At 32.8% G+C, this 15,600-nt stretch overlaps 1 protein-coding gene across 1 annotated transcript in view; it reads right to left on the reverse strand.

Annotated features, from left to right (window-relative positions):
• KIAA0586 (KIAA0586 ortholog) overlaps window positions 1-15,600 on the reverse strand; it is an 87,881-nt gene that overhangs the window by 49,069 nt on the left and 23,212 nt on the right. Inside the window, exons 11-21 of the mRNA XM_054567494.1 lie at window positions 15,005-15,222; window positions 14,518-14,590; window positions 12,896-13,117; window positions 11,815-11,989; window positions 10,859-11,053; window positions 9,268-9,455; window positions 6,307-6,417; window positions 4,726-4,806; window positions 4,319-4,512; window positions 2,864-2,982; window positions 1,149-1,348 (exon numbers count right to left, since the gene is read on the reverse strand). Coding sequence (XP_054423469.1) covers window positions 1,149-1,348; window positions 2,864-2,982; window positions 4,319-4,512; window positions 4,726-4,806; window positions 6,307-6,417; window positions 9,268-9,455; window positions 10,859-11,053; window positions 11,815-11,989; window positions 12,896-13,117; window positions 14,518-14,590; window positions 15,005-15,222 — 1,776 coding nt within the window. The remainder of the gene's footprint in view (window positions 1-1,148; window positions 1,349-2,863; window positions 2,983-4,318; window positions 4,513-4,725; window positions 4,807-6,306; window positions 6,418-9,267; window positions 9,456-10,858; window positions 11,054-11,814; window positions 11,990-12,895; window positions 13,118-14,517; window positions 14,591-15,004; window positions 15,223-15,600) is intronic.

A 15,600-nucleotide genomic window follows, 5' to 3' on the forward strand; every position in this document is an offset into this window, starting at 1 on the left:
TCTAAAAGATAAAGACTAAAAATATCGGTTTACATAATAACCAAAAGCAACATGTGATGACTAGCTATAAATACCTTGCTTTTTTTTTTAAGCTGGGAAGGATATTTTTGGAACAATTGGGAAAATTCAAATATGGGCCCTATATTATACATGAATGTCCAATGGTGGGGACATGATAATGGTGTAACTGATCAGAAACTTCATTTCTTTAATATGAGCTTTTTTTCCTTTTGATTCAAACTGGTCTTATATAGCCAAAGGGTACCCTGACTCATCTGCCCCTCCCTTCTTTGCACCTCTACTCCCTTAATCATTAAGCCCTCAGGACAATGAGGTTCTGGTTGATGGCATCAAATAATCTTAGGAACAAAGCCTCAGGTCTGTTGACCACAGAGACTGTTTCTATCAAACTACAGGTAATATCTCTGCCTCAGTTGTGTTTCAGCTCCAGAACGACCCCACCAACCACACACTTGCAAAACCAGACAAAGTAATGCAATGGCTGATATCAAAACCTGATGTAATGCTCAAATACTCCCTACCCTAGTGCTGACCAATCAATGGAGACCATAACCCTAACTTCTTATTCCCCGGTATAACTCATCCCCTAGAAGCCATTGGGGAGCCATGTCTTTCAGCATGAGCTCACCTGTGACTCCAGACTTGGCACCATTTCCTTAAATATAAACTTTTATTTCGTTGCTGCAAACTTCTGTTCACCTTTGATTGGACTTTGATGTGTGCAGGTGAACATACCCCTTGCTTCAGTAACAATAGTATTCTGGTTATGTAAGAAAGTACCTGTTCTTAGAAGATACTGCTGATTTTTTTGCAAGTAAAGTGTCATATCTGCAACTTTCAAATGATTTTAAAAGAAATATAACATATACAGACAAATAAAGAAAATGTGTTAAATGTTATCAAGGGGTAAATATAAGTAAGGGTACATGTTCATTTTCTCATACTTTTAATTTTTAAAATGAAATGCCAGGGAAATGTTACTCTAATTATAACTACAAGGAATCAATCTCCACCACAAACTGTGGTTTTATGATACCCAATTTAAAAGTTGTCCATTTTACTGTTTTTTAATAAATATATCAAAAATTCCCCAGGACCCCAAGATACGAAAGGAGAGTCACACCTACCGGCAAGTATGTTTTACTTGTTGAAACATCACCAAGAACACTTGTAGCAACAGGATCTTGCTTCTTTGCTTCTCTGTCACCCAGCATGACAGCAACGATCTCAGCAAGAGCTTCATTCACCAAATGACTAATCATGTCTGAATTCACAGGAACCCCAGCATCAACAAAAAGCTGAAGGACACCATTGCTTGTTCCTCCCACTACAAAATTAAAGAATTTCAGAGTTAAGTATGCAAGGAACATGCACGCAATCCAAACATTAATTTTTAAAATTTCGGAGATGTGAACATATGTGTACAAGGGGGTGGGAAGAGAAATAAAAAAATGAAAATACAAAATCTACTTATTATGAAAGAGAATAAGATAACTTATAAAGAACGTTCTTTCTAAACAAACAAAAAAGGGAAGGAAGACATACAGATGAAAATTTACTTAAATGGCTTCTTTCTTACCATAGAATTTGGTGCTAAAAAGGATTTACAGTCACATTAAATGTTCTGTCTGAAAAAAATCCACATTTCCAAGAACAGGCCACAGGAAACCCTGTGATAGATCTTGGCCAAAATACAAGGACCCAATGACTGTGGGGGAACTTCAGAGAAATGGTTGCTGCTTTATAAATAAGAAGCCTTTATTTCTTCCTTCTAGTGTCAGATACTAACTTTACAGGCTAATTGTCCTCAAATGTTTACAGTTTAGGTGCTTGATATCATAAACTCCATAGATGTATTGCAAATATTCATATCATAGCTTTATTTATAATAGCCAAAAATAGAAAGCCCAAATGCCCATCAACTGGTAAATGAATTACAAATTATTATATCCATACAGTCTAATATCATTACATGCAACAACATGACTATGAAAGCATTACAATAAACAAGAAACACACTAGATTATTTACTATATAATGACATATCTATATAAAATTGTAGAAAAAGCAAAAATACAGTCACAGAATGCACACCAGTGCTTGTTAGTGTCCAGCGGGCATGGGAGGAAATTAGGAATTGACTGCAAAGTAGTATAGGGGAACTTTTTGGGATGATGGAAATGTTTTCATTATCATGATTGTGTGCCTAATGTATCACTATAGCTATGTTTACTTATCATAGGTCATCAAACTGTACACTTAGAATTGGTACATTTTATAGCAAGTAAACTATACCTCAAAAAAGCTGTTGGAGAAGAATGGGGGGAAAAGGGAAGAGGGGGAGGAGGAAAAAAGGAGAGGGGGAGAAGTGGGAAGAGGAAGAGGAGGAGGAAGAAGAAAAGGATGTGGATTTCACAAAGAGGCTCATTTGTTCATTCAATGACTACTTAAACTCTTATCAAGTGTTACTCAAGGTCTAAGTATTAAAGGGGAAACATCCTTTACCTCAAGTCATTTATACTCTACAGAGTGAAATAGACATGTAAATCAACCACAAGATGTGATAGTTACTATAACAAAGATATATACAAAGTGCTATGGGAAATGATAGAGAGGTTTGGGGTGGGAGGGATGGAGAGTGGTATAATCATCTGAATGCTGCTGTAGGAAATAAGTGGATGAGGGAGAACTAACCTTCACTACAGAGAAGACCTGGGAAGGATACAGAGCTTATGTTTTGTCAGCTGAGGAACACCTGACCTCTAGAATATATAAATCCACAATGACCCGAAAGTTTTGTCTTTTAATAACAAAAAAGTTCAAGAGATTCCATTGTACTTACCAATTTCAGAAGTCAACGGTTCACTTGCCTCACTGGCTGTAACACTGACATTAGCTATGGCCTGTTGTCGGACTGGAAAGAGCCCAGAGATAATTCTTGACATTATTTCTTGTTCTACCCTAGGGGGCAAACGTTAAGGATTCCTAAATTTGGTTCAAATGTATAAAGGTTAGACATACCACCCTTAAAAATAAGCTCTAACAATGAACACAAATATTTACGTGTAAAAGCAGTCATTCTAAAAGCTGAATCTAGAAAGAAGAAAAAAAAATCAATGTGTTTTATTTTGCTGTGCCTCTAGCAAAATAAAACACATGAAATAGATCTTTGTGTGGGAAAATATTTATTAAATGAAATTAAAATCCTTCATATTAGTCTAATGAAAAGTTTAACAGACCTCGTAAATTCATAAGAAGGTTTAGGTCAATGATTACCCAGCATATCATGGACCTAAAATGTTGGATTTTCTACTCTGAAAGCACAAATATAAAAACCATACAAGATCAGAGCTGGAAAAGAAATCCAGCTGCCCTCTCTTCAAGGAATAAATATGCAGACTGCAATACAGGCAGGTAGTTTTCCTCTTGAAAAGGAAAGAAAATTTATTTTCAAGGGCATTTTTACAAAGGGGAAAGGAGAATGGGAAAGAAAAGGTATGTAATAGGAGACTGCTTCTGTATGTAACAGCAGCTGATAGACTGATTAAAAACTATTATTATACAGTAATAGATGTTCATTATAGAAAAATCAGAAAATATATAAAAATTTAAAAGAATAGAAAAGGCTCACTCACAATCCCAGATTTAAGGATAAATACAGTTAACTATTTTGAATATGTTTTTCCATTTTTTTCCCTATGCATTTATTTTGAAGTTCTTATAAATTATGGTTAATTCATTAGTGTCCTGATTGTTTATGTACCAGTGCATTATTAATATCTTTAAACATCATTAAGTATTTTTCTAAATGTAATCTTGATAACTGTATTAATATTCAGTATAGTTTATTCCATAAACTTCCTTAAGGTTTCTCACAGGTAAAAGTAGGGATAAAAATAGAGTTCATTAGTTTATACAAGTAACAAACAGAACAGTGCTTTGTTTGCAATAAGTGGTAAATCTTTTAAGTAATCTATGGTCCAGGAGCAGAACTGTAATTATTTCCTTAGGATAAATTTCTAGAAGTGAATCCCTGGATTGAAGGACATGTATATTTTTAAAGCTTTGTTACTTAATGATATCCTCTTCTGCCATAATAGACAATCTAAGTACAAATATTCAAGGACAGAGATAATACCTCCAACAATGAAACACTAAGCGTCAGATCAAATAGTTTCCAGTGACTATAGAAATGGAAAAAATAAAAGGAGACAAGAAAAATTTTCAACCAAAGCTCAATACTTTCTATTTTATTGCTACTACGATTCTGTTAACATGAACCCCACTGTAAACTTACCACTGAATTAAACTATTTTCCAATGTTTCTTTTTTCTGAATTACTTTATCCAGAATATCAGCAGTGGGCTGAAAAGTAGAAGCAACTGGTGGAAATGGAGGGCCATTATATTTTGCAGAAGCAAGTTTAACACTTCTATTAAACTCCAGAATTGGTTCAGAGTATTCTGGAATTTCATCACATTGTTCCTCTTCCTGGTAATAAAAAAACCCCCAGAACTATTACATTCATATATCTGTTCAACATTTGCTGAGTGACAAGTACAGGCAGGGAACTTATATAGATGAATTAACCAACACTCCTAACTTAACAGCATTGCAATTAGGTTGATCACATTATTTAGAACATACATGTCTATCTATCATATGGAAAAATAATGGTAGAAAGTGGTTTTTAAAATTTGTTACCTGTACGACATCAAGTACTTCATCAAAGTTAGTTCCTGGAAATTTCACCTCTTCTTCATCTACCTTCGTAAATTCTGGAGTCTAAGAAAGCATTTTTCAGAAAGTTTTTGTTGTGCTTAATATCTTCGTATTTTACACATTATTTATCATACTTCTATCCATAGCATAAGCTTGTGATACATTTTTAATAACATTTTTTAATTTTAATTTTAATATCTGGTTCAGAATTTATTTAATTACTAAATGAAATCCCAGATAATCTCAAAGCCATTAGGTTCTCATTTCAATAATTATAAAAAATTAAATACAAGTTTTTCTGTCAAGAAATCACTCAAAATGCAACTCAAGTCAGACTGCTATAATTGTGATTTCTCTCCTAGAGCATAGATAAAGTGTTTATCTGTGTAGATATGAGTATACACATACAAACACAAAAAGACCGACAGAGAATCAAATAATTTAGAAAGATGAACAAAATAGTTATTTTAGAAATTTAGTTTCTGGGCCTTACTATTTGTAATCTAGTCACCTAAAATCACAGTACCCTCTTCCTGAGAGCAGAACAATAAACAGTCCAAAAATCATTATTTGTAATCACGTATGTTTTAATAAACTTCTGGTGAAAAAAAAATTACTGATGAAAAAGTTAAATTAGGCACAAATAATTTAGGATCAGTTCTATTTTATTATTTCTTTTTTAAAATTATACATTTTTTTTAATGCTACTAGAGTTGTTCCTGCTCTTTCTCCCTTTCCCTACCTCTGCCCAGCCCCACCTTCCTCCCTCCCCAAGCCGATCCCCCAACTGCTGTCCAAGCCCAGGGGCTGTGCAGAAATGCTCTTTGGTTAACCCCTTCAACAACTTTCATCCTGTTCCCCTCCCCCATGCTTTCTGGCAGCTGTCAGTCTGTTTTATGTATCTAAGCTTCCGTTACTATTTTGCTCGCTATTCCTGATCGTGAAAAATTGATGGTGTTCTCTTTCTCCTTAATACTTTATCCTTGATGGACAAATTTGTTTATAATAGATGAAATGTAGGAAAATTTACTGTGCTATTTTGATGTGTAGTAAAATCACAATTTCATTACTCATTAGCAAATAAGTACTAGAAGGAAATGTGTATTTTTTGTATAGAGCAACAGTATAATGACAAAATAACATCCCAAAACAAAAACTCCAATTATCACTATAAAATTCACATTCAGAAAAACTATTTAGTTCCCATTTAAATCAGTATTCTTCTCCAAAGAGATAGAATTTCTTTCTTCACATAGGAGAGTCTTATGACTTCAGTGCCAAAAAGTTACACCAGGGATTATCACTTTCAAAATCTTTATAAATATAAGAATCTTAAAGTTTCTTTTTCAAGTTCATTAGCAATTCCAGATTCATTCTGAATCTTCTTGAAACCTAAATTATTATAATGAATTCTAATTATAATGAAAGACTTTGCAGGGAATAACAGTTAAAATCTATAGTGATAGGATAACAATACATATTTTTTTTAAATTGTTTGATTTGATGGAAAAAATCTGTAGACACACACTACTCAAAACTATGTAATAAATTTCTGAACCATACCTGTATCCAGGTGGTAAGAGGAGGAGCAGATGCTTGTTTGGGACTAGGCAGAGATGGAATGATGACGTCACTACCATCTGCAATACTGTCAATGTCTACATTGGGTAATACCTAAAACAGAACACAACATCTAGCTTTCTATTCATCATTTTGACTCAAATACGTGTTAATCTATGTATCAGTAACAAATATTTAAATTCTTATTGCAAAGTCAATTTACAAAACTTGGAAGATACGGGGGAACACACAAAATCCTACTATCTTAAGAAAACTTCATTTTCACTATTCCCTTTATCTTTTTACCATTTACTTATGCATAGCTAAAATATATTGTGTTGGCCAAAAAGTCCATTTTTTTCCATAGAATAAAAGACACATTTTTAATATTACAAATAACTTTATTAATTTGGATATTTTGAGTATGTCAGCTATCTCCCACATGATATAATATTGATTCTTCTCAACATCTCAATTCAATCGATAGCAACTTCAACTGATTTACCAACTGTGGAGCATCACCCAGAGAGAAATCTCTAGCAGAAAACTTCGTAAACCACTTCTGACACATTCAATCAGTCACAGCACCTTCTCCATACACTGCACAAATTTTTCTTTGTGTTTCAGTTGCATTTTTACCTTTCTTGAAATAATAAAGTATAATGTGCCAAAAATGTTGCACATTTTCATCCATCTTCAATATTAAAATGGCTATACAAATATTCACCAATTTTGATAAGTTTTTTTTAATTCACACTGATATGACAGCTATCAAAATACCATTTAACAAAATTGTTTAGAATGAAGTTAAAGACAACTAAGCACTACTAGAACCACCTTACAGAAGAGAACCTAACAAACATTTTCACCAACCCACCAATAAAATAATTTCATTCCTGATTTTTCAGTGTAATTACATCATAAACATATTATTATGCTCCCATACAGACTTCAGAATTATATTTTAAGTGACTATAATATTTCAACAAATATACATGCCTTAATTATTTAATAATTTTCCTGTTGGTAAACATTTAGGATATTCCTAATATTTCCACTACTATATATATATCAGTACAAAAATAATTTCTCCATATATACATATAGGGTTTACTTCCCTAAATTTTGAATCATATCATTATACTAGGTAGCCAGATACTAGATTAAATTATTTAGCCACAGGGCATGAATATTTAAGATTCTTGGTAATTACTGTCAAAATGCAATCAAATGAGTTCTATACACATCATCAAAAAATCATAATCAATTATAAATTGTACCCAACCTTCACTCAAATTAGATAAAATAATTGCTTCAGCAACAAGTTTTTAAACCAAGGTGTATTATTTTAATTTGTATTATCTGGGTAACTACCAAGATTTAGATTATTCAGTTTGCTTGTTTATAAATTGTATTTCCTCTTCTGTAGAGTCTTATTTAAGTCCTTTGAATACTTCTGGATTTATATCTATGTTTTCTTATTAATTTATGGAGGTTTTTATATTTAAAAATCCTTTCTAGCAAATTCGTTTCATATGTTTTCACTATGTGTTGTTTTCTTTTTTATTTAAGATTTTAAAAAATATTTAAGTTTTAGATTAAAATCTAAATTTAAGTAGATTCAAATCTACTTTTGTATCATATCTAAGTTCTCTTCTCTCATATTCAGACTTAACTTCAGCTTGGTAAAGATTCCATGCAATTATCTTCTAATGCCTCTATATTTTTATATTTTGTAGTTATGCCTTAGCCTATTCTCTACTTGGAACTCATCTGCTATATGCAGTAGGAGTTTTAGAGTCCAAAATTGATCTATTTTCCACATTGCTAACCAATTACAACATATATTTTTTCATTTACAAGAAGCCTATTTCCCACTGATTTAACCATCACACATTACTGGTATATTCTCTTTTAAATAACCAACATGATTTCTGAAATACTTTTTAAACAGAACTAGTACCAAAACACTTTTAACTTTTCTAAACACTTTGTTCCTTCAAATATCAAAATGATCCTTAAGTTCAAGTTAAGAAGAAGCCATTTTTAAAAAAATTACAATTGCAGTTAAATTATACATTAACGAAGGAAAAATTGACTACTTTAATAAGTTTTCATATATGTTTGTGTAATGATTGAATTATTAATTCTGTAAGTCACAAACACTATTTTCTAAATTAGTTATAACATACTGTTCAATTGTGCCCTTTGGAATATAGTCAAGCCATCTGGATGAGTCACTGGCTTAGAAAAAGTAGCTTAAAAGCACGCACAGTGAGGATAGGCACATTACATTAATACTATAGTTTTTTTTAAATATTTTATTTTATTTTTATATATTTTTTAAAGATTTTATTCATTTTCTTTTTAGACATAAAGGAAGGGAAGGAGAAAGAGAGGGAGAGAAACATCAATGTGTGGTTGCCTCTCGCGTGCCCCTCTACTCTGGGGACCTGGCCCACAACCCAGGCATGTGCCCTAACTGGGAATTGAACCGGCGACCCTTTCGTTCACAGGCCGGCACTCAATCCACTGAACCACACCAGCCAGGGCCACATTAATACCATAGTTTTAAAGAACAAAAGACCCATGATGAAAGCGAAGTTTTCATAAAGAAATAGAATAGTTTTTTTTTATGCCTCACTGGAGGATATGTTTTTATTGATTTTAGAGAAAGAAGAAAGGGAAAGAGACAGAGACAGAGAGAGACAGAGAGACAGAGAGAGAGAGAGAGAGAGAGAAAGGAACATTGATCAATTTCCTCTCATATGCACCCCAACCAGGGATGGAACCCACAACCTCGGTATGTGCCCCAACGGGGAATCAAACCCACAATCTTTTGGTGCACAGGACAATGTTCCAACTAATTGAACCATCTAACCAGGCAAATAATAGATTTTAAGTACTAAAGTTAAACCAAATTTTTTTTCCCTCAAATCCTTCTGTTCATGCACCGTGGCATACCTGTACAGTAAGGTGAGGAGGATCCTTTTTTTCCGACTTCATTTCTACAACTGCTATGTTAGGCTTCTTTACTCCAGTTCCTGTTTTTTGAGATGACGGAGGAATAGAAGTAGTCACTGTTACAGGGTGTGGTTTGTTTACAATCACTCCAGCAGGTGGCATGGAATCACTGTTACTTTGGGTTTGTCCTAAAAAGTTTGGGGGAGAAAATGAGTCAACCATTTCAGAAATAAAGGAAAAAATCTAATACACAAGCTAGGTCTATGGCTGAATTCTCACATGAGAGAAAAGCACTATCTGCGATCACCTCTCCCTCTAGCATCTCCATTGTCAACAAAACATGTCATCTTTTCAGCAATGACTAACATTTATTTGGTACTCATATGTACTAAACGCTTCACATCCACTATTGAATTAAACACTCAAATAAGCCTATGAGGTATTAATATCTGCATTTTACAGTTAAGGAAGCAGAGGTTTAAAAACATAATTTGCCAAAGATCATAAATGTTGTAAGTATCAAAGCCAAGACTAAAGTGTATTTCCTTATATTCATTATTTTTATTCTCAAATCATAGAACAACAATGGACAGAAATAAAACCAACAAAAAAATATTAATGTTTGACCTCCGGTAAATAACATGTAGACTATTTTGTGATTATCACATCTGTCAAAAACATGTTAGCTTTCAGTTCAAAAGTTCTACTTGTTCTCTATATTTCAAAGTAAAGAGAGAGAGAGTACAGTGTACTCATTAAACACATAGACTCTGAATAAAGCCAGATGGTCTGGGATTGAATCTTGCCTCCTCTCTAGCTATGTATGTAGCCTTTGACAAATTACTTAACTCCTCTGTGCCTTGGTTTTTTCATCTATAAAATGGTACATTACTGTGTGTTTTATAAGGCGGATTAAATAAGTTAATATATGCAAAGTGCTTAGATCTGTATCTGGCACACAGTAAAAACTTTATAAATAGTAGCTATTTTATTAGTAGAAGGGATGTTTGAACAAACATACCATTAACCCATAATACCAAAAATAAAAAATTCTCATGTTGAAAAATATTCATATTTAAATCATTCATCAAAATTTAGAAAGAATAGCAATGACACTAAAAGAAAAAATAGCTAACTAGTGAAAGCAAAAATAATTTGATCAATTTTTACAATGATAAGCTTGAAACACCTCAAATAAGTAAATAACCAACTATTAGCATGGGATATATAACTGCATGATTTTACTCATCACAGCCTAGTTTAACGGTACATAAAATGTACTTTAAAGTATTTCCCCTAAGATATGATGATATTAAACATGATGGCATTAAAAATTCTTGGATTCTTTAATTTTATGAATGTCTATGACATCTAAACATTGTTAAATTTCACTTCATCTACAGCAATGTATTATAAATACCAAAAGAATGTTTCCCGTGAGCAGGAACTCTTATCAGAGACAATCTAAGGCCCTACCCACAAATATAAACAATATAAAGAAAAAGGTGATTATAGTGTCAACACCATCCTGTAAGTTTTGCTACTGTTATTATGAATTTTAAATTTACCCATCTATTTTGTTGGCTCTTACCTAAAAGAATTGCCATAGGAATTAGATGACCTTCCAGTGTACCTGAAAGAGAAGGCATTTCTCTGCTTGGGCTGAACAAGTACTGCTGATCACCAGGAGGCAGCATAGCAATGGAATGTTGCAGCTTAGAATCTATCTTCTTGGGTTTTGTTGCATAGAAGTCAGTTTGTGTTCTTATTGACTTTACTTTAGTGCCTGTAATGATCATCGATTGCAGATATTTTTAAATATTGTTTGAACATAAACTATCTGGCTATTTAGAAATACACAACTCTTCACAGAAAGATCTCACTCTATGTAACATTACAGTGCAGCAAAATAAAAGTAACATATAGACTATGTTACTTTTTCTTAAATGGCCAGATAGTAAATATTTTAGTCTCACGGGCCATTTAGTCTCAGGTACAACATCTCAACTTTGCTATTATAGCATGAAAACAGTCATAGACAACCTATAAATATAGCATAATTATGTCCCAATAAAACTTAATTTATAAAAATAGGCAACTGACCTACAGACCATGGTTTTCCACCACTGAATTTAACAACTTATATAACTACTATGACAGGATAGACACAAGAACTAAGAAAAAGTGTTGAATAAAGGGCCCTGGGTAAATAGCTCAGTCGGTTAGAATGTCACCCTGATACACCAAGGTTGGAGGTTTGATCCCAATCAGGGCACATATAAGAATCAGCCAACAAATTCATAATTAAGTGGAACAACAAAAAGATGTCTCGATGTCTGTCTCTGTCTCTGTCTCTCTCTCTCTCAAAAGTAAGAAGAAAAAGATCTGGAAGAATATTGAGTCAGGTCTATTATTTCCTGCTGTCTTGGAATTGTCTTTTCATACTTAAACAATATATAATTTGAACTGTATTTATATCTAATTAATAAAAAGCATAAATTAAACTTTGCATATTAAACCAATATCACAAAAAATGAGGTCTCTTACCTCTAACCCGTTCTATTACTTTTGGTCTCTGTGGTTTGGACTTAGGAGATGGAGAATTAAATCTGAGATATGGTCCTTTTTTAAGAGTGCTGCGATGCCCCTGATAAACTGGTTTTCCATAAATTTGTAACATATAATCTTCATCTTGCATCATTGTGGTTGCTTTCAACAAACCCTAAGTACACCAAAGTTATTCAACTCACCAACAGATAGTTGTCAAACACTTATCTCATTTTCCTAAAGCCTCCTTTTGTCAGCTTAAGTACTATAACAAGAATGATGGGATCAGGAAAATTCTTTATTTCAAATGGCTCTTAAATTCTGGATATAGTTTTAATGCTATAGTTTTAAAGTTCTACAGTTCTCAAAAGCATGAAAATTAAATATAAAAATCATCCACCGAAGAAACATGAAAGTTCTTATACTACTAAGAATATTTACAGAACCAAAAATTAAGGTTTAAATGCATTTTATATATTACATTCAAGTACAGTAATATGTCTTTAAGTGATTTTCTACATTTCTGAGCCTAACTTCAATCATGATCTAAATTCCACTGAAAGGGAGCATTTATTGAGCATCCACTAAATGCTGAACATTGAATTAGATACTTTATTAATCTGCCCCAAAATATGTGTTTGGCATTAAGAAAGTAACGTCTCGTGAGAGCAGCCAGAACATTCCCTCTTTAACACCTAGCACTATGTCTCACAATCACTAGCACTAAACATACATTTGTTAAACTGAAAAATAAACAAACAAAAAAATACATATACACACACAAGGATGAAATCCAATTTTGAGTACCATGAACTACTAATTTGTGAACTAGATGATCTCTAGACATACCTGCTGTAACTAAAATACTGTCATTGTGTGAGACCTCAGAAAGAAAGAATTATGTATTTTACGCAGTGACTTCCACATTATGGATATCTAAAACCCTTAATATCAATAGTTTAAAATTAGTACACATTTGTATAATCCTAACATTTTCATATTCACTTCATTACGTGTATCTTTAAGAAAATAATCTGTTTTAATGCAACATTTATGCCACAAAACCACAGTAGAATCTTACTTCTCTCTCTCTCTGTAAACTTGAAGCAGGCATTGTCCTCAAAGGTGGATTTCTAAAATGCTCCTCTTTTTGTTTTTGACAATGTTTTCTTGGAATTACAGAATTATTTACTGTTTTGTCTTGCTTATTGCTTCTAAAATCTTTAATATTAGGTGCTTTCTTGGTCCTTTGATTCTTCTGATCAAATCTCTTTTGTTCATTATCTTTTTTTGCCAGTTCATCCTTAAACAAACCAAAAGTAAAGTTACTTGAAATCTATCCAAGCAGTAATGCTCTCACATCTAAAGTATTAGAATTTATTTTCTTCTATAACAAAAATGTAACTTAGCAGTTTTAAATGCTTAATAAATGAATGATATTGACTTACACATGAAAATTCTCAGGAAGAATGAACAAAAACCTAAGAAGACTGGTGCCTTATAGAGTAAGGTGAATGAGAAATAGATGAGGTAAAGGTAGGAGGGCAACTTTTCATTATAGGCCTTTTTACACTTTTTGATGATTGAACCATATGGCTGTAGAAACTGCTCAAAAATTAAATGAAAGAACTAAGTTTCCAAAAGAATAAACAACTCTGTAATAAAACACTGAAATATTTATAAATGAAAATTGCTTGAAGGTTTAAACACATGTTTTATATGGAATCCACAGTAACAGAGTGACACATACTGCCAGTTGCCTGCAGCACCAGAGCTGATCTCCAAGTCATCTGACTCTTAGCTCAGCTTTTTTCCTGTGCGTCACACAGTAGCTACCATAAATTCTTACCAACAACATTAGAAATGTGCGTATATATTCGTTTTCTTAAACAATAAAATATAAAAATATATTTCAGTATTTATTGCTGTGGAGACTGAACTGACACTTCTCTTGTGGCCACTGGATGTCAACGAATATATACATCTTACAGTCAGGGAAAAAAAACCACTTGTACCCCAAGATAAAAATAACAGCGCCACCTGTCTGGCACTCTTTCCTCAAAAATATAAAATTTCAAGAATTCCTTTAAAGTACTGAAAGTACTGACTCCCTGATAAAAATAACTCTCCTAGATTTGACTTCAGGTAGTGAACACAAAATGCATATAGGAATGACATATTACAGAATTGTACACTTGAAACCTACATAATTTTATTAACCAATGTCATTCCCAAGAAATTTGAATTTAAAAAATTAAAAACAAAAAAAAATAACTCTCCTAAAGTTTTACAATGCTAATGTCTGAAGATACGCTGTGGGTGTGAGGAAGTGGCAGTTTAATCATCTGCCTAAGTTTTGCCACCTTACAAATCTTGTGGGTATTATCCCTTTAAATAACTTTGGTAAGCTAATGCTTCTAAATCTGCTGTCCTGAAACATTTTTTCCTAAATGCTTTTGCTAGATTTTCTTTTAAATACTCATATTCTACAATTTGCCAGATAAGAGCCACAGAATAATTTATAAGACAGAGCACTTACTAAGTAAAATTATGCTTATTACTAAGTAAACATAGTGACAGAGTGAAATTAAGAATTATAAGTAGACTTATATATAATATTTTGAGAATAAGTATAATACTTATAAACTGGAAAAAAAAAGATGATCTGAGAATTAACTTAATTCTATTTTTTCTAAAATCTACCTGAATTTCTGCAGAAATAGTTTTAATCCAGTCATCCACTGTCTTTTTGATACGAATCTTCTCTGCCATCTCTCTACAAAAGAGAATAAAGAACTTTCTTAAATTATTATTTAATGTCTTGAGAACAGAACCTGGAGCATATCTCCTGTATAGTTTTGAATCTACTGGTAGCCCAATATCCTTCATCTCAAAAGAAAAAAACCAATGTTATTAGTTTTCATTAAACATCTGAAGGATGTCTGGAAAGCACACGTAGATCCTAGATGTGTACTAAAGAAGAGAAACAAAATTAAAGCGAAAATTTACACATGTAGAAGTAATGTATAGATCCAAATTCAACTCCAGCATAATCCGTATATCAAAGCCAATAAAGAATCTTTTCTAAACATTAAAACAACACAAAATAAAATGCTTAGAAAAAAATTTAAGAAAGGCTATAAACTGGTGGTTTCAAAAATAACCTTGGGATAGCAACATTCTGTCTTACCTGTTGTTAGAGAGAGCATTGATAAACGAATACATAGCAGTTCCATCCTTTGCACGAACAATAGCTTCCAGGTTTTCTTCAAGTAGCTTTTTATTGTTTTGTACTCCTTTCAAAATCTTCTCGGCTTCTTTCAATGTGTATCTCATACTGGTTGTTTGAAGCTTAGTGGGATTCTGTGGAAGATGAGCAAGCCTCGACATAATCAGAGATTCTTCTGGCTTAAAAGAAAAAAAAGGAAAAATGTCACCTTGTAAAACTAATTACATATTTTAATCCAAACAAGAGCTATTACTGTAGTTTGGGCCATATACTATGCCAATACATCATAAGGACTCAATTTGTCAAATTTAAGAGCTATAAAAAAAATACTTGACAGTTAGATTTTCTTTCCATTTAGAAGCACTAATGTGAATGTTAAGTGAAATTGGGCTGAGAAGTACAGAGTGGTGGTAGGCAGTCCAGTGGCCAATAAAAACTATATCTGGTGAAGAGAGCTAAACAAAGTAAGGGAAAGTTGGCTCTAGGTAGGCATGGCAGACATTGTGAACTGGATAAACAAGGGCCATCCACAGTTCTCTCTCCCCTTCCTTCCCCTC

Source organism: Pteronotus mesoamericanus, unplaced genomic scaffold (genome assembly GCF_021234165.1).
Source record: "Pteronotus mesoamericanus isolate MK-2021 breed Mesoamerican mustached bat unplaced genomic scaffold, CSHL_Meso_final contig_182, whole genome shotgun sequence".
NCBI lineage: Eukaryota > Metazoa > Chordata > Mammalia > Chiroptera > Mormoopidae > Pteronotus > Pteronotus mesoamericanus.